General features: G+C 43.1%; 1 protein-coding gene across 2 annotated transcripts; it reads left to right on the top strand.

Moving 5' to 3' along the window:
* Positions 1 to 5,498: 5,498 nt before the first annotated feature.
* Positions 5,499 to 13,249, top strand: LOC147337739 (uncharacterized). 2 transcript variants are annotated; one of them, XR_015131396.1, is made up of 2 exons: positions 5,499 to 13,053; positions 13,155 to 13,249. XR_015131396.1 is itself a non-coding variant. In XM_086309915.1 (2 exons), exon 2 carries the CDS (start codon positions 6,525 to 6,527, stop codon positions 12,651 to 12,653), a length of 6,129 nt encoding a protein of 2,042 aa, XP_086166041.1. In that variant the 5' UTR covers positions 5,499 to 5,802; positions 5,904 to 6,524; the 3' UTR covers positions 12,654 to 13,249. The 2 variants fall into 2 exon arrangements, 1 of the variants encoding a protein (XP_086166041.1); XM_086309915.1 differs by having other exon boundaries at positions 5,499 to 5,802; positions 5,904 to 13,249.
* The last annotated feature ends 4,739 nt before the right edge of the window (positions 13,250 to 17,988 follow it).

Genomic DNA, 17,988 nt, shown 5'->3' with positions numbered 1-17,988 from the left:
CTTCTACTAAAGGGTAGTAGAGATGAATTTGAAGCTAAGCTGATGATGATTGTGTAGTGTATAATATAAAGACGGGATAGGCATTGAACTGTCAGTGTAGAGGATGGAATTCAGCCAGGACAACTGATAAAAACATCTGCTTACACTTCGTTGAATTAAAAAAAGTCTACTGATGCTTTCAATAGACAAACATTGTGAGTTGTGATTCCTTTATTAGAATTAAAAATTAGACTGAAATTAAGTTTATAGTCCTATCTACTAATAATATTGTCACGGCGGGGTGCGCCGATGTGTGTGGAAACAGGACCCAAAAGCAGATGATGACGAGTAGTTGAAAGTTTGAGCAGAAAAGTGATCCTTTATTAGATGACGGCAGGAGTAAACCAGGAAACCAAAGTAAACTGACAAAACACTAAGAAACAAAACACTAAACGGTACTGAGACCAAAACCTAAACTATGACTGTGATGGAAAATAACCAGCAAATACTATGACTAAGACTAATGATGAATAACAGATGAAAACCATAACTAAGACCGAGGTCAAAATAAACAGAACCAGGCTAGAACTAGGGCAGAATAAACAGACGACCCAACAATGGCATGAAGAAAACAAAAGGCTTAAATACAGACATGAGGTGATCAGGGGAAGTGGAAACATATGGGGAAACAGCTGACGGCCATAAACCTAATGACAGGACCAGGAGAGAAAAGCTAAATACAATTAACAGAGAACACATGACATTGTCAGAATAAAACAGGAAATACTAAAACTAAACATGACAACACAACTTAACAGACCTAATACGTGATGAATAAATACCAAACCCCAAAACATAGAAAACCCAGGAACAATAACCAATAACTGCCTAAACTAAAGGCAAAATAGGAAATAACACAAAAACTAATAACATATCAAAAAATACAAAGAAAACTCAGAGTGCTGGGTCGGAGACCCAGCCTGTGACAGAGCCCCCCCATTAAGGGCGGATTCCAGACGCCCGAAAACACCCAGAAAACAAACACAAAACCACAACAACCCACCCAGGGCGGGCGGAGGGGGACCAGGAAGGAGGGCTGGAAACAAAACCAAAAACAAAGCACCAGAAGCACACCGGCCAAAAACAACAAGGGCACAAGAGTCCGAGACCCAGCTTCAGGAGGGCGACCATGAACCCGGCAGAACAGGAGCGAATGGCGAAGCGGTTCAGGCGGCCACCCCGGAGGTCGACAGCAAAACAAAACAGAGGACAAAAGTTCGGGAGGCCGACCAGGAGGCCAACGGTCCAGCAGTCCAAAATCCCGGAGTTCCGGGGGCCGACCCGAAGGTCGAGAGCACAGCAGGTCAGAGATCAAAAGGTCAGGGGGCCGACCAGGAGGCCAACGGTCCAGCAGTCCAAAATCCCGGAGTTCCGGGGGCCGACCCGGAGGCCGAGAGCACAGCAGGCCAGAGATCAAAAGTTCAGGGGGCCGACCCGGACGGCAATGATGTCCAGCAGACGGCCCAGAAAGCGGCCGGCGATCCCGAGGGGCAAAATGAGGCTTGGGCGATAGCAACACAACCGCAGAACCAGGCGAGGCTGACACAGAAACTGAGGCCGAAGCTGGACCAGGCGGAGGCGAAGCAAGAACAAAAGCCAAGGCTGGAACTGACGATAGCGACACAGGCGCCGAGGCCGGGTCAGGCGAAACACAGGCCGAAGCCGGACCAGACGAACCAGAAGCAGAAGCCGGGGCCGGACCAGGCGAGGCAGAAGCCGGGGCCGGACCAGGCGAGGCAGAAGCCGGGGCCGGACCAGGCGAGACAGCAACTGAGACTAAGGCCGAAGCTGGCGAGGATGATGAAGCTGCGGCTGGCGAGGATAATGAAGCTGCGGCAGGAGAGGATGATGAAGCTGCGGATGATGAAGCTGCGGCAGGAGAGGATGATGAAGCTGCGGCAGGAGAGGATGATGAAGCTGCGGCAGGAGAGGATGATGAAGCTGCGGCAGGAGAGGATGATGAAGCTGCGGCAGGAGAGGATGATGAAGCTGCGGCAGGAGAGGATGATGAAGCTGCGGCAGGAGGCTGGACGGGCTCCTTGGGCCCTCCAGCTGATGAGGCAGAAGGCTGTGTAAGTTGCAGCCACACACAGTCTATAGTGGGCGGCATGAGTTTGTATGAGTTCTCAGACTGAGGTGTGGCAGAACCAGGTGAGGCGTCGTCCTCAGGTTGAGGCGCAGAAGCAGCAAGCGGTAGCGCGGCAGGTGGTGGTCCTGCAGGCGGCGGCACGGGAGCCGCAGATGGTGGCGCTGCAACCACAGGTGGTGGCTGGGCGGGCTCCTCGGGCCCCCCAGCTGACGTGGTAGGAGGTTGTGTAAATTGAAGCCACACACAGTCTAAAGTGGGTGGAATGAGTTTATACAAGTCCTCAGACTGAGGTATAGCAGAACTAGGCGAGGTGTCGTCCTCAGGCTTAGTCGCAAAAGCAGCAGGCAGTAGCGCAGCAGGTGGTGGTCCTGCAGGTGGCGATACGGCAGCCGCAAGTGATGAAGCAGAAGGTGGCCGGACGGGCTCCCCGGGCCCTCCAGCTGACACTGAAATAGGCTGCACAAGCTGCACCTCCGGCTCCGGCTCCAAACCGGCCTGGATAGCAGTCCCACAGCAACTTAGCTGAGCCTGATGGCTAGCATTTCCAGTGAAAACAGTCTCATCATAGCCGGGCTCATGACCCAGAAAGGCAGTGTCCGTTCCAATAATCTCCGGAGAAAAAACATGAGGAGCCAAGATATAGTCACTCACTTGTGTTCGTGGTGTGGAGCGTCGATGGCGCGCACGCCGCTTTTTCTTGAAAGTGGAAGACGGCGGTGCAATAGGCGGAAGTCCCTGGTAACTCCGAGGTCCCCCGAGAGCCAGTCGAGAACCCCGGAAAGAGGGCTCGTGCTCCGGAATGAGCCATGGCTTCCACCGGAGCTCCTCCTCCAATAGAGCGCAGTATATCGACTGACGCTCGTCGTGATCTAAATCAACGGTGTCCAGCGCTTCCTCGCGCTGGACCATGGCAGGAGTATGGCGAGACTGTGATGAGGGCGTGGAAACTGGTGAGCTGAGAGGTGGTGACGCTGTGGCGAATCTCAGCGAACCGACACGAACACACTCAGGTTCCGGAGGCAGCAATGGAGATGACTGATTGTGGGGTTGTTGTGACTGGTGGGTGCTGGAAGCCATTTCCTGACTCGACAGTTCCTGGGCCTGCAGCATCTCCTTTATCCTGGTAAAGGCAGCAACTATGGCAGGTGAGTCCGGGAGCTGGAGAAGGCGGGGATCCCTCTCCATAATAGCTTCAGCAACGTTAACCATCACCAGCTTGCTCTTCAAATCGGGCGCTGTAAAGAAGCGGTCGAGGATCGCTTGGATACGAGCCGTCTCCTCCAGACACTCGACGAGAGCTGCATCCGCTGGGTCCATACTGGTCGGGTCGTTCTGTCACGGCGGGGTGCGCCGATGTGTGTGGAAACAGGACCCAAAAGCAGATGATGACGAGTAGTTGAAAGTTTGAGCAGAAAAGTGATCCTTTATTAGATGACGGCAGGAGTAAACCAGGAAACCAAAGTAAACTGACAAAACACTAAGAAACAAAACACTAAACGGTACTGAGACCAAAACCTAAACTATGACTGTGATGGAAAATAACCAGCAAATACTATGACTAAGACTAATGATGAATAACAGATGAAAACCATAACTAAGACCGAGGTCAAAATAAACAGAACCAGGCTAGAACTAGGTCAAAATAAACAGAACCAGGCTAGAACTAGGGCAGAATAAACAGACAACCCGACAATGGCATGAAGAAAACAAAAGGCTTAAATACAGACATGAGGTGATCAGGGGAAGTGGAAACATATGGGGAAACAGCTGACAGCCATAAACCTAATGACAGGACCAGGAGAGAAAAGCTAAATACAATTAACAGAGAACACATGACATTGTCAGAATAAAACAGGAAATACTAAAACTAAACATGACAACACAACTTAACAGACCTAATACGTGATGAATAAATACCAAACCCCAAAACATAGAAAACCCAGGAACAATAACCAATAACTGCCTAAACTAAAGGCAAAATAGGAAATAACACAAAAACTAATAACATATCAAAAAATACAAAGAAAACTCAGAGTGCTGGGTCGGAGACCCAGCCTGTGACAAATATTTTATTATTACATTAATATAGCCCAAGGTTCGGTTAGCGTTGCATAAAATTAGGTTGTTGAAATGTTCTTCAAGGAACTACATTTACTTGTGCTGACAGTGCAGCATTGGCATGCTGTTTACAATGTAAATACGATTAGGATGCAATGATGTGAAAATCACAAAAAACCACAAAATCTTCGCAATAGAACATCAAAACCATCTCAAATGTTTAAAGTCAGAAAATCATTTTGGTAGAAAAATAATATCATGTCAAATATAATGGCAGCAACATGGGCAACAAAAGGCTGGGAAAGTAAGTGGCACTAAAAATAAAAAGCTAAAGGAACATTGTGCAACTGGTTATGTTATTTGGCATAATTGGGCATAAAAAGAGCAACTTAGAGAGGCACAGAGAGTTACTCAGAAGTAAAGATGAGCAGAGGTTCACCGATCTGCAAAACATTGTGTCTACAATTTGTGAAGTAATTTCAAAATAAAATAATTCAACATAATTATCATCTACAGTACACAATATCTTTAAATGATTACAAAAATCTGGAGAAATCTATGTGCACATGGTAGAAGTTTAAAAGTCAATGATGATCATGATCTTTGGGTCCTTGCTGCAATAAAAACAGTAAAGATTCTTTCATGGAAACCACTGTATGGGCGAGGACACAAAGCCATTGACAAATGTAGGTTAATTTTTTTTTGGGGGGGGGGGGGGGGGGGTGTCATTGATGCAGATATACGAAGAGTATCTGCCTTGTTATCAGCATTCAATGATATATGGAGGTGCATTTGTGCCTATAGAATTGTCTGCGTGCACATATGGAAAGTGAATTAATACTTTTGGCTATATAGTGTACTGTATGTATATATGCTTTAGAGTAACATTTGCTCCAATCCAAACAACATCTTTCTCAGGGAAAGCCGTGGATATTTCATTAAGAAACTGCTAACCCGCACACTGTGATTTGCAGTAGAAGCGAGGTTGATTGACAATGATTGGGAATTTTTAGCTGAGAAAAGTTTTAATATAACTTTAAATTACTCTCAGAATCAGGAGTCACAATAGCAGACGTGGTATTACTTGGTGTCCAACTACGTATGAGACAGGAAAGCTTCTTCTGTTACTCTCCACACGTACAGCAACACACACAGGAGGAGAGAGTAAAGGGAAAAAGTAGCAGTTTCTTTTCACATTCATTGCTTTCATATAGCACATTCATGCCGGGCTCCTGACAGATTTCACAACAGACCATGTTGTGTTGATTGAAAATCCACTGATATATTATCACTTTAACTGCCATAAATGTAAATTATGTCAGTTTGTTTAATTTATTGTGTTCATTTATGTTATTTATTTTCTTTATTTATTGTTCCTTTTGGGGTAGGAACTAAGGTTCATTCTGTGTTGCACACAGGCCTTTTTAAGTGACGTAAAGGGAAGTAAAAAGCATGTGCAAGAAGCTAAGTTAATAAGTTAACTAAGGCAGAAGAAGGAATAAATAAGCAGTTTAAAGTAAAAGAAAGCTGCAAAGAAGAAGAAATTGGGAATTATTTTTGTTAAGTTTTGTTCCTGAAGCGGACTCATTCCCTCACGGTTACGTGCAGCCAGCGAGGTACGTTAACTGTGTTTGTTTATCGCGTATTTGTTAACTTGGGTTTAAATGTTTATTTGTAATATTTATGTTGGTCATTCTGTACTTTTATGTAATAACAGTTTGACGGTGGATTTTATGGTGTTTCTGAGGAGAAGTGTGACAGAAGAATAAATCCATCTGTGAATGAAGAACCGTGGTGTCGTGTATTAACTGGAGGGAGTGATAGTCAAACTCGGACCTGCCCAGACTCGCCCTATCAGCGCAAATTCGACAGCTCATCAAGACGGGAACACAGATAAGCCACTGTTTAGGACACACAGGTTCATAAGGTTTTCATGAAGAAGTCTATAAGCCAGACTCTAAAGTTTTTGGTCTGAAAAGTAACACAAGAGTTGGAAACTAAAAGGAACTGTGTATAGCCTGGCAGCCACGCTGTTTCACGTATATGAATGTGCATTTACGTAAGAGATGTAAATTCATGTTCAGCTGAATAATTATAGTTGGCTCTGAAAGGGCAGAAGTAAACTTTGTACATTTTGACAGAAATTCAGTTTGTATTTATGGTTCAGTGTCTTTTAAGAACTCTGTTAAGTGTACTTACTCTGTAATATTCTACATGTATGGGCTAATTTGAATGAGAGTGACTTCATTTAGTTAAGCTCATTCTTTCAGTATTCACAAATGTTGTTGCAGCTTGCTCTTCTATGCTGCCTGTGTATATCTGTGTCTAAATAATCAAAATGTCACATACAAGTAAAGAAGCTCAGGGTGCAGTAGCTGCTCCGGAAGAAGAGACTGAGTTAGAACAGACAGGTGAATCAAATATCGGGCAAAATATAGCACCACCTGAAGAGCCTCGTAGAAGTGAAAGAGCCCGAACATTAACAGAAAAAGGAAAAGAGTTTCAGAAAGGGCAAATCAAAGGGCTATTGCTTCGCTTTGACAGCAAATATGAACGATGGAAAGCTCTGATTAAGGTAGCTAAAAGATCTGTATTAAAACAGGATCCTAGTGACATCCTACAAGAACACATCACCAGTATTCAAAGGGAATTATCTGAGTTGAACATTGCTTATGATGATTACAGAAGAATTGATCAATCAGCCCATGACATGCGTCGCAAGATGGATAACTGCATCTCGATCACAAAGACTGTAGTACAAAATGCTCAATCTGAAATGCAGGGAACAGCGGAGGAGTTGATTTGGCCAGATAATAGTTCTGTATTCTCATCGTCAGCCTCCAGTGTTTCACTTCCTGCCTCTAATGGTTCTAAAGCTTCTTCTATTCACTCAAACGTATCTTCACTTAGAAGACAAGAAGCTGCTGCCGAGTATGCAGCTACACAGGCTGTACTGCAGATTATGGCTGAACAAGAGGGCCACGAAGAGAAACTGCAAAACCTTGAAGCTGAAGAGAGGTTGATCATTGCAGACCAAGAAGCAGCAGCATTAGCTCGTCGTCTTGAAGGAGAAAGGGAAGAAACTGAACGTAGGCTAGAAAGAGAGAAACAAGAGGCTGCTCTCTTAAAGAAACAGCAAGAAGAGAATGCTGCAAGAAGAAGGTCTGTAGAAAACCTAAAGAGAGAACTTGAGCGTTTGGAAAATTTGAAAAGGCTGAATGCAGCCAAAGCAAGGCTTCAAGTATATGATGAGAGCGAGCTCAGTCCAGCCCAAGGGAATGCTGCACAGAGCCTGGATCTACATAAGGTTATGCAGCCACTCAATCACGTGAAGACTGAGGACCAGCACTCACAACCATCAAAGGATGCAGTGCTAACACATGTGCTCCACGATAGCACAGGAGAGCTCGTGAAGGTCTTAGCTGAGGCTATATCAGCAAATAGGCTACCCATTCCAGAGCCCACAGTTTTTAGTGGTGATCCACTCAAGTTTAATCATTGGAAGTCATCCTTCCAAACTCTTATTGAAAAGAAAAACATTCCAAGCTCGGAGAAAATATTCTTCCTCCAGAAATATGTTGGAGGAGCAGCTAGAGAGGCATTAGAAGGTTATTTTCTGATTGGTTCAGATACTGCATATGTTGCTGCATGGGAACTCCTCAATGAGCGATACGGCCAGCCTTTTATGATTGCCAAAGCCTGCCGAGACAAATTACATGCCTGGCCAAAGATAGCATCAAGAGAGAGCGCTGACTTAAGGAAATTTGTGGACTTTTTACGCAGTTGTGAATGTGCCATGGCTCACAATGAGAGTCTGCGTATTCTTGATGATGGCATTGAAAACCAAAAACTGACAGCCAAGTTGCCTGATTGGTTAAGCAGCAGATGGAACCGAAAAGCCACACAGTATCAGCTGGAGCATGGAAGGTTCCCAGATTTCAAGTATTTCGTAACTTTCCTGACTTTGGAGGCTAGTATTGCTTGTAACCCTGTTACATCTTACTATGCTTTGCGGCAAGGGGAGCCAGAAAGGACAAGATCTAAACCTCAGAATGTAGTGACCTCTAAGAACCAAGCAGCAAATGCAAGGATTTTTACAACTAACACCACTGAGAAGAGCATAAGCACATGTATGTTTTGTAAGAAAACAGGGCATGTCTTGCACAAGTGCCGTAGACTAACTGCAAGGCCAGTTGCTGACAGAGTGAAGTTCATACAAGGTGAGAAACTGTGCTTTGGCTGTTTGAGTCCTGGCCATCAATCCAAGCATTGCAGCAACCGGATGGTCTGCGACACCTGCTCAAAGCGCCACCCCACATGCTTACATGAGGGTCGCTCAAAGCAAAAGGAAAATGACGAGACAAGTTGCAGTAAAGAAAGAAAGCCACAATCGCCGCAAGACACCACTCACGAAACCACATCCAATAGAGTTGTGCATGATGGTAACAGTGCTCAGACTTCAGCAATAGTTCCTGTTTATGCATCAATGCCAAGTGATTCAAACAAAGAAGTCCTTGTCTATGCTCTGTTAGATTCACAAAGTGATTCTTCATTCATTCTTGAAGAAGTGGTAGATGCTCTTGATGTTAATGCAGAGCCAGTCAAGTTGAAGCTGTCTACAATGTCTTCCAAGGAGACAATTGTACCATGCAAAAGACTCAAAGGTCTACAAATAAGAGGGTTATCTTCTTCTAAGAAGATCACAGTGCCAACGGTCTACACTCGTGAATTCATACCTGCCAATCGTACACACATTCCAACACCAGAGACTGCAAAGGCATGGCCTCATTTAGAGCATCTTGCGGAACACATTGCCCCGCCGAAGAAATGTGAAATCGGTCTTCTTATCGGGTATAACTGTCCACAAGCACTAATGCCTAGAGAAGTTGTATGTGGTGAGGACAACCAGCCCTTCGCACAGAAAACTGACGTAGGCTGGAGCATAGTGAGCTATGGTGATCCAGGTGAACACTACAGTGATGCAATAGGAGTAAGTCACCGCATCATTGTAAAGCAAGTGACCCCTGAACCCAAAGTAACAAGTAAGTTGAAGAGCGAAGTTCATTATGTTTGCAAAACAAGAATTAAGGAGATGACTGCTCCAGAAGACATACTTAAGGTGCTGGAATCTGACTTCAGTGAAAGGCTTGGAGAAGAGACAAATCTCTCGCAAGAAGATCTCCGGTTTTTGACTAAAATGAAAGAAGAAATTAAGCACAAAGAAGACGGACATCTTGAAATGCCTCTGCCTTTTAAACAGAGCAGGCCAGAGCTACCAAATAACAAGCCAAGTGCTGTTCAACGCCTCATGTGCTTGGAAAAGAAGCTCAAGAGAGACCAGAAATATCGGAGAGACTACATGAACTTCATGGAAGACATTATCAGTCGTGGTGAAGCAGAAAAGGTCCCAGAAAAAGAGCTTGATAAACGATCAGCTTGGTATATTCCCCACCATGGCGTATACCACCCTCAAAAGCCAGAGAAACTGCGAGTGGTCTTTGATTGCTCGGCAAGATTTCAAGACATGTCATTGAATGACTACCTTCTTACAGGGCCAGAGCTCACAAACACCTTGGTGGGAGTTCTTTGTAGATTTCGAAAGGGCCCAGTCGCTATTATGTGTGATGTGGAACGAATGTTTCATCAATTCCATGTAAAGCCTGAAGACCAAGACTACTTGAGGTTCTTATGGTGGGAGAATGGTGATCTTGAGTCTCCGCCATCAGTTTTTCGGATGAAAGTCCATTTGTTTGGAGCAGCTTCCTCACCTGGCTGTGCCAATTTTGGACTTAAACATCTAGCCACAGAAGGTCAAGATCGATTTAACCAAAGCACTGTCAAGTTCATCCGAAGAAATTTTTATGTTGATGATGGACTGGTGAGTGTAAGGTCTGATGCTGAGGCAATCAAGCTGATCAAGGAAGCAAGAGAGCTTTGCAGCACAGGCAAGCTTAGACTACACAAGTTCATTTCCAACAGCAAGAAGGTATTGGAGTCAATACCAAAGGAAGAGTGTGCAGACAGTGTCAAAGAACTGGACATAGATTTAGGGGAGCCACTCCTAGAAAGAGCACTGGGCGTGCAATGGTGCGTATCCTCTGATGACTTTCAGTTCAGAGTAACTGTCAAGAAACACCCAATGACGAGAAGGGGAGTGCTATCCACAGTAGCTTCCATCTACGATCCTTTGGGTTTCGTAGCACCGTTTGTTTTGCGTGGGAAGTTGATCTTGCAACAGTTGAGTCGAGAGAAAGCTAGTTGGGATGAACCACTTTCAGAGGAGTGCAGATCACAGTGGCAGTCATGGTTACAAGATCTCCATAACTTGTGTCAAGTAAAGATTAAGAGGTGCTACATACCAGCAAGCTTCATAGATGTCAAGCAGTACGAGTTACATCACTTCTCAGATGCTAGCTTCACAGGTTATGGGGAGTGCACTTATCTAAGAGCAGTGGACTCTAATGGCAGCGTACACTGCTCACTTGTCATGGGGAAAGCACGTGTTGCCCCCACTAAGGTCACAACAGTTCCAAGGCTTGAGTTGTCTGCAGCAGTGGTTGCTGCGAAGATGGGTGCCATCTTAAAACATGAGCTCGAAATAGACAACCTTAAGGAATATTATTGGACTGATTCAAAGGTTGTTCTCGGGTACATTAATAATGATGCCAGACGCTTTCATGTTTTCGTGGCAAATAGGATCCAGAGAATCAAAGCCACCACAGATGTCAACCAGTGGTATCATGTGCAGTCCGAAGACAATCCGGCGGACCATGCTTCGAGAGGGTTATCGGCAGATCGGCTCGTTGCTTCAAATTGGTTCACTGGCCCAGACTTTCTGTGGGAAAGGGAGCTACCCACAAGAGATGCTAAGGTGGGAGAGGTTAGTGATACTGATCCAGAACTTCGAAGGGCTCAGGTGCTCAACACCAGCGCAAGGATAAATAGAACATTGTTGGACCGCCTGACTAAGTTTTCTGACTGGAAAAGAGTTGTTAAGGCTATTGCTTGTCTTAAACGTCATGCTAAGCAAGTTAAGGGTCTTAGTCCCAAACTCAATGGAAGTACAAGTGTTGAGGAAAGACAACAAGCTGAACTTTTCCTAATCAGATTGGTCCAAACAGAAGTATTCAGCAGTGAAATCAAGAATTTACAGCAATCCAAGGACGTAAAATCCAAAGACAAAGCAAACAAGCTATGCAAATTAAGTCCATTTTTGGATGAGCAGGGTGTGCTGAGAGTAGGCGGACGCTTAACAAGAAGTGATCTTCATACACATGTTAAACATCCTGCTATTCTGCCAAAAACAAGTCACGTGTCTTCTTTATTGATCAAGCATTATCATGAGAAAGTACAGCATCAAGGAAGAGGTATGACTGTAAATGAGTTGCGATCTAATGGGATATGGGTCATTGGATGCAGCAGTGCAGTTGCCTCACATATCTTTAAGTGCGTCACATGCAGAAAGTATAGAAGGAACACACAAGATCCAAAAATGGCAGACTTGCCAGAGGACAGAATGGAAATGACCCCTCCATTCACATATTGTGGCATGGATTGCTTTGGACCATTCTATGTGAGGGATGCAAGAAAGGAACTGAAGAAGTATGGTCTTCTCTTCACTTGTATGTGTTGCAGAGCTGTACATATCGAAATGCTTGATGACCTCAGTTCAGATGCCTTCATCAATGCATTGCGCGTATTCATTGCAATACGTGGGAATGTAAGGCAGTTGAGATGTGATCAAGGTACCAACTTTGTGGGTGCAAAAAGAGAGTTCATGGACTCAATGAAGAACTGGGATCATGAGCAGGTGAAGGAATATGGCTGTGAGTTTGTAATGAATCCCCCATCATCAAGCCATATGGGAGGAATTTGGGAGAGGCAAATAAGGACAATCAGAAGTGTTCTAACAGCAATTCTTGATCAGTCTGCTAAAAGACTTGACACCGCCTCACTTAGGACTTTTTTGTATGAAGTGATGGCTATTATAAATAGCAGACCGCTGACAACAGAGCACCTGAATGATCCAACAAGTCTTGAACCGCTCACACCAAATCACATTCTTCTGATGAAGTCTAACATCATATTGCCACCTCCGGGTCAGTTCGTGAGTCAAGATTTATACCTGCGTAAGAGATGGCGTCAGGTGCAGTTCTTGGCGAATGAGTTTTGGACAAGGTGGAGGAGGGAGTACCTTCTTAATCTCCAGCAAAGACAGATATGGCATGGGGATAAAAGGAACACCAATGTCAATGACATTGTTATTCTTCAAGAGGACAGTGCTCCGCGAAATCACTGGAGACTAGCAAGAGTCACGGAGGTGTACCCCAGCTCTGATGGAAGGGTCAGAAAGGTAAAGCTGTTGGTTAGTGACTCAACTTTGGACAAACAGGGAAAACGCACAACTAGGCCAGTTTATCTTGAAAGGCCAGTGCAAAAAATAGTACTACTTGTTGAAGCAGAATAAGCATGTGTTAAACTAAATGCTTATAACTTGAAGATGCAAATCTGTGAAGAAATCTCAAGTTGAGATTTGGTGGGAGTTTAACTGCCATAAATGTAAATTATGTCAGTTTGTTTAATTTATTGTGTTCATTTATGTTATTTATTTTCTTTATTTATTGTTCCTTTTGGGGTAGGAACTAAGGTTCATTCTGTGTTGCACACAGGCCTTTTTAAGTGACGTAAAGGGAAGTAAAAAGCATGTGCAAGAAGCTAAGTTAATAAGTTAACTAAGGCAGAAGAAGGAATAAATAAGCAGTTTAAAGTAAAAGAAAGCTGCAAAGAAGAAGAAATTGGGAATTATTTTTGTTAAGTTTTGTTCCTGAAGCGGACTCATTCCCTCACGGTTACGTGCAGCCAGCGAGGTACGTTAACTGTGTTTGTTTATCGCGTATTTGTTAACTTGGGTTTAAATGTTTATTTGTAATATTTATGTTGGTCATTCTGTACTTTTATGTAATAACAGTTTGACGGTGGATTTTATGGTGTTTCTGAGGAGAAGTGTGACAGAAGAATAAATCCATCTGTGAATGAAGAACCGTGGTGTCGTGTATTAACTGGAGGGAGTGATAATCACCTTTACATAAGCCGTGTGGTTTTCACTGTAAAAAAAAAAGTATTTTCTTTGTTGACAATAGAAAATCCACACCTCTCATACCAATCACCTAATACTTTAATCACACTCGTTTGTCCCACACTTGTGAATGTAACTGATTAGCTGAATCCACCGGCAGATCAACACGTTGTTTCAACACTGTTAGCACAAGTGCTGACAATGATATTGCTTTCTCCCACTGATACCTCTGGCTATCATATCTGCATTTGAACTCTTGGTCTTCTGCTGCTCAACATTCCTATCCACTCTGCCTTTAACAAATTTGCATCGTAGTGCAGTGCAGAGAGGAAGGTCAGAGGAAGAACACTGTGTAAGCCTATCAATGAGCAAACCTGTGTCAACGATTTGGCCCAGTCTTGTTTTCAAAATTAGTGTTGAGCATCTAAAAATATAATCTGAAATGAGAGAATGTAAAATAGATTGGTGTGTATGTAAAAAAATAAAATGTTTTTAGAAGGAAGGGGTTTTGTACTGTGAAAGTACATACATAAGGCTTAAAGGTTTATTAAAAGCCCAAAACCTCAGTTTACTCAATGGCTACTCATTTATTATTAAGTCAGAATTGTTTATCCATGGTTAATAGCACTGCACCATAATTAATACATGAATGGTTTGTGGGCAGCCACACATAGAGAAGGTGCATTTAGCTTCATTTGCACAGACATGATTAAATTGAAGTCCAGAGAAACACAACCAGAAAAGGGAAAATCAATTCCAGTCAGCAAGAGCCTGACCTAATGTTAACTATGAGGCCCTGAGACACTTGTGCTAACTGCGTACTCTGACCACACTACAGTGAAAGTAAACAGCATTTCCAGCCTGGGTGTAAAGTCGATCTCAACGGAAAGAGAATGAGAATGAACATCATGAGGATCCCGGCGGCGCTGATTGATAGCAATCGCCTTCCCGTATCAGAATAGAGCTCAGCGGACTCTAATTATGAGATGATGTTAAAGTAACATGTCACATCTGCACCTTGGAATCACTCCCCAGCATGAATTCAACATGACAGGTCTGTGTGCTGTGAGAGGAAATCAAATTATATTGTGACAAACCGCTCCAACGATGATACAAACTGCACAGAAAGAATTAAGCCTGGAAACCTGTCTGACAACTTTATTCTCAAAGCTGGGGAGCGGACCATTTATGAACATCAAGCATCAGATTCAGGAGCAGCAAAGAGGCCACCGAGTGTCATAAGTGTAAAATAGTTAGTTAGCGCATTTGGTTTCTGAAAGCATCAGGCAGCGAGGTTAATTGTACTTTAAGGTCATACTCAAGAACTCCAGTGCGCGCCTGCCCAGCGTTCCTCTAACTGTTCAACTCTGTGATGCTGCAAGTAGATTATTATGTCTCTTATGTTCAATGGCCCCTTGACCCTCCCACTTCAGCTTCCCTTTACTCCATACTTATAGATTACACCCTACCATCTTCATTTTGGTCTGAACTGCATTGCTGTAACATTTCTTGTCTGCATCCTGCGTGATTGCAATGCTCATGTCCTACAGTATGTTTCTCCAGAAGTGTGTTTTGCCACGATGACGCACACTGACAGACTCACAGGGTGGAAACAATACTAATGATGCTATACGTGCTGGTCATAAAACTTGGATTTGCAGCAGCTGAGGCTGATCTTGAATCACCACCCACTGATAATGTCTCTCCCTGAGAAGATAAAACTGATGTCATACTTTGAGTTTTCGAAACTATCCCAATATTTTGTTAAGTTTGAAAGTTTATACAGCATGAAAGGACAAATTTGCTGAAATAATTAAATTACTTAAGAAACTGTAGTCATTAAGGGATTAAGAAATGGCTCATTTATCTATACAGAACGACATCTGCTGACGAGCAAAGGACATTTATTATTGAAAATGCAATGAGTCAGACTATCAGCCTTCACAGCACTCCGTGCAAACTTGCACAAACATATATTAAAGGTGCTGCCATCAGAGCCGTTAAAAGTAATTGATACAATGGCAGTGTGCTTTACAAATATGAATGAATGTTAATGGAATGCAAAACACAAATTAGGCTGAAAGGACATCAAAGCCATCAGTCAATTTAACAAGCATACATGATGATTTTCAGGCAGGCAGCAGAAGCATAAAAACAAGATGCTGTTTTTCTCAGTTTCTCAGTCTTTGAAAGTGGACGCGAAACACTACATGTATTAGGGCTAATTTACATCATGGAGCCGTCATAGATTTAACACTTTCTATGAAGCTGGATTTAAGCATGTGTGTAGCTTTGTCGACAGTACAAACCGGACACCTTGGATTACTAATCCAAGCGTCCTTTTCCATCTTCCACATCATTCTGTGTGTTTTGTCTTTTCATCGCCATGCCGCAACATATCCCTGCTCGTCTTCTGCTGACATGCTGACCCTGTGAAATGTTTATTTTCTCCATGTTCACAAATAGTTGCAACTTCCTTTCGCTCGAGTTCTTTACAGACAGTTTACAGCGCTCATACTTGTGACTTAGGTCGGAAAGTGAAGTGTTGCGGAAGAGTTGTAGAGCTGAGGTCTTTAAATCGTTATGGGGATGGGGGGGCGACTCCTCCTCCTCCTCCAAAATGACTTCTGGTTGTATAGAGGTTTATGTGGGGAAAACACCCTAGGCCCTTTTGTTGTGTGATGGCGTAATTGGGTTCAGTCTCTCATTGAAAGAGAACATTACGTCCATTTTGCAATTTATGGTCATTCTAAGAGTCAGAAAGGAGGATTACTAAGCTCACTGGCTAATGATTTGTCAGTCACAAGTTGTTCACCAATGAGTCAGTCACATCCACCTATCACTGCTCAAATCAAGTTCAAATCACCAAACTGGCAGAGGTGAAAACACTCATGCTGAGGCTGATCCTTGATTAGATGAACTATTCTGCATGTTTTGACTCACGACACAGTGAAACTATTTAAACAGGACTAAAACTATTCAGCTGACTTAAATAGATACACAACCAATATTTGTTTAATTTGTAGATACTTGGTAGTGTGGAGGTTAGTGCCATCGCCACACAGCAAGCAGGCTCTGGGTTCTAATCCATCAGCTGGATGGGACCTTTCTGTGGTAGCAATGTGATATTTTGGTGATCTGTCTGGACTGTACCCCGCCTCTGCCCTATCACAGCTACGATAGGCTCCAGCCAAGCTATGACCCTGAAGTAGATGAGCAGAAGAAGATGGATGGATGGACTTTAGATAATTGTACTCAATCCTATTTGCCTCCATTTCCTAAAACATGTATAACACAAAGCGCTCAGAGAAAGCAAACCTTCACGAAGCCTGGTCACTCTCTCAGCAATATTTACTTTAGAGAGAACAGTCTTGTATTTCTTTTGCATAGATTCATTTTGTTTTCTTTGTTCGTTGTAAACAGTGCAGTAAAAAATAACACAATCTGAGATCAACATAGAAGAAAAACTGTAGACAAGCATCACTTCTCTGAAAAATAAAATGCATTTAATGAAAGTTTGACCTTATTTGATTTTTAAAAAAGAGGTCAGAGGTCTAAATTAGCATTATTTATGTAATCCCCAATATCATTCCCTATATGCCTATATGTCATCAATACAAACAATGGAAGTAAGAAACATAGTTTTAAATAGATCAATATAGCATTTTTATTACTTTAACCTTGAGATCATTCTATTGACCTTGAAGGAGAGGTCGGAGGTCAGGTGTGATATTTAAAATCTTTATGTGTGGTACTTTCTATATGTTAACAAAACACACCACACTTGTAGGATTCATAATTTTTAAGTTATAAGGCTTTTGGTCCATTGCTGACCAATAAAAACTAAGCTGACTATGAAGACCTTGGTCATGTTAACATGACCCCACTCTATACACCTACAAAATTTAATCAAAACACATTCAAGGCTTTTTGAGCTGTCGTGTTTGCAGACAGAATGACATGCATGCAAAAACCATAACCATAACCTTCTAGGTGCCACTTTAGCTCAGTGGGTGAGCAGGCGATCACATGTTAGATGGCTGGGGGGCAGTGAGCTGGGTTTGAGTCTGACCTGCAGCCCCTTGTTGTGTGTCTAGTTTCCTATTTTCACTGCTAAACAGTGAAAGGCAAAAATGCTACAAAAAAGGATCTTTTAAAAAAAACACAACCTCCTTGGTGGAGGTTATGTTTTTTTAAAAATAATGAGCAACGAGAAATGCTTTTTCTGACGCGCACCATTACGAACAGCTTTGAAAAAGTCAACTGTCATCACCCGACAATTGAACCAAATCAACCGAGAAAAACAGACATGCAAGAAGGTACAAACCGAGGAGGCACGGTTAAGTAGTGGTCTTGATTTGGTGCAACAAATATTCCTCTTAGTTTAGTTCTGTTTATAAGCTTCATCAAGCCCTGAGAAAAATATCTGTTTCTAACTGCCCGCTGCTCAATTTTCCTCACAAGCAGAACATTTTCTTCATTCCAAACGCTATTTAAAATTGCATGTATGCATAATTCCACTCCAGTGAATGTTTTGCATACACACTGCAACACAATAAAGGGACTCAATTATATTGATGTTAATGGCTCGTTCCCAGCCGTAATTTAGTTTTTTGTCAGAGTCAGCGTATTGTTCCAATACGACCAGGTGCAAGGCAGCTTTTGATGCACTTGAGCACAGATAGCTTTACACTCAATTCTGTTGCCTGGTGAATTACATAGCAGG

This window comes from Aulonocara sp. 'chitande type north' Nkhata Bay, linkage group LG2 (assembly GCF_057382095.1).
Source record: "Aulonocara sp. 'chitande type north' Nkhata Bay isolate Kocher_YH1m ecotype deep benthic linkage group LG2, A_spYH_male_GT1.1, whole genome shotgun sequence".
NCBI classification, from domain to species: Eukaryota; Metazoa; Chordata; class Actinopteri; order Cichliformes; family Cichlidae; genus Aulonocara; species Aulonocara sp. 'chitande type north' Nkhata Bay.
This window is presented reverse-complemented; position numbering and strand designations above follow the sequence as displayed.

What these genes read in the sequence shown, in the direction of transcription:
- LOC147337739 (XM_086309915.1), top strand. Translation starts at nt 6,525, where the DNA reads ATGTCACATACAAGTAAAGAAGCTCAGGGTGCAGTAGCTGCTCCGGAA.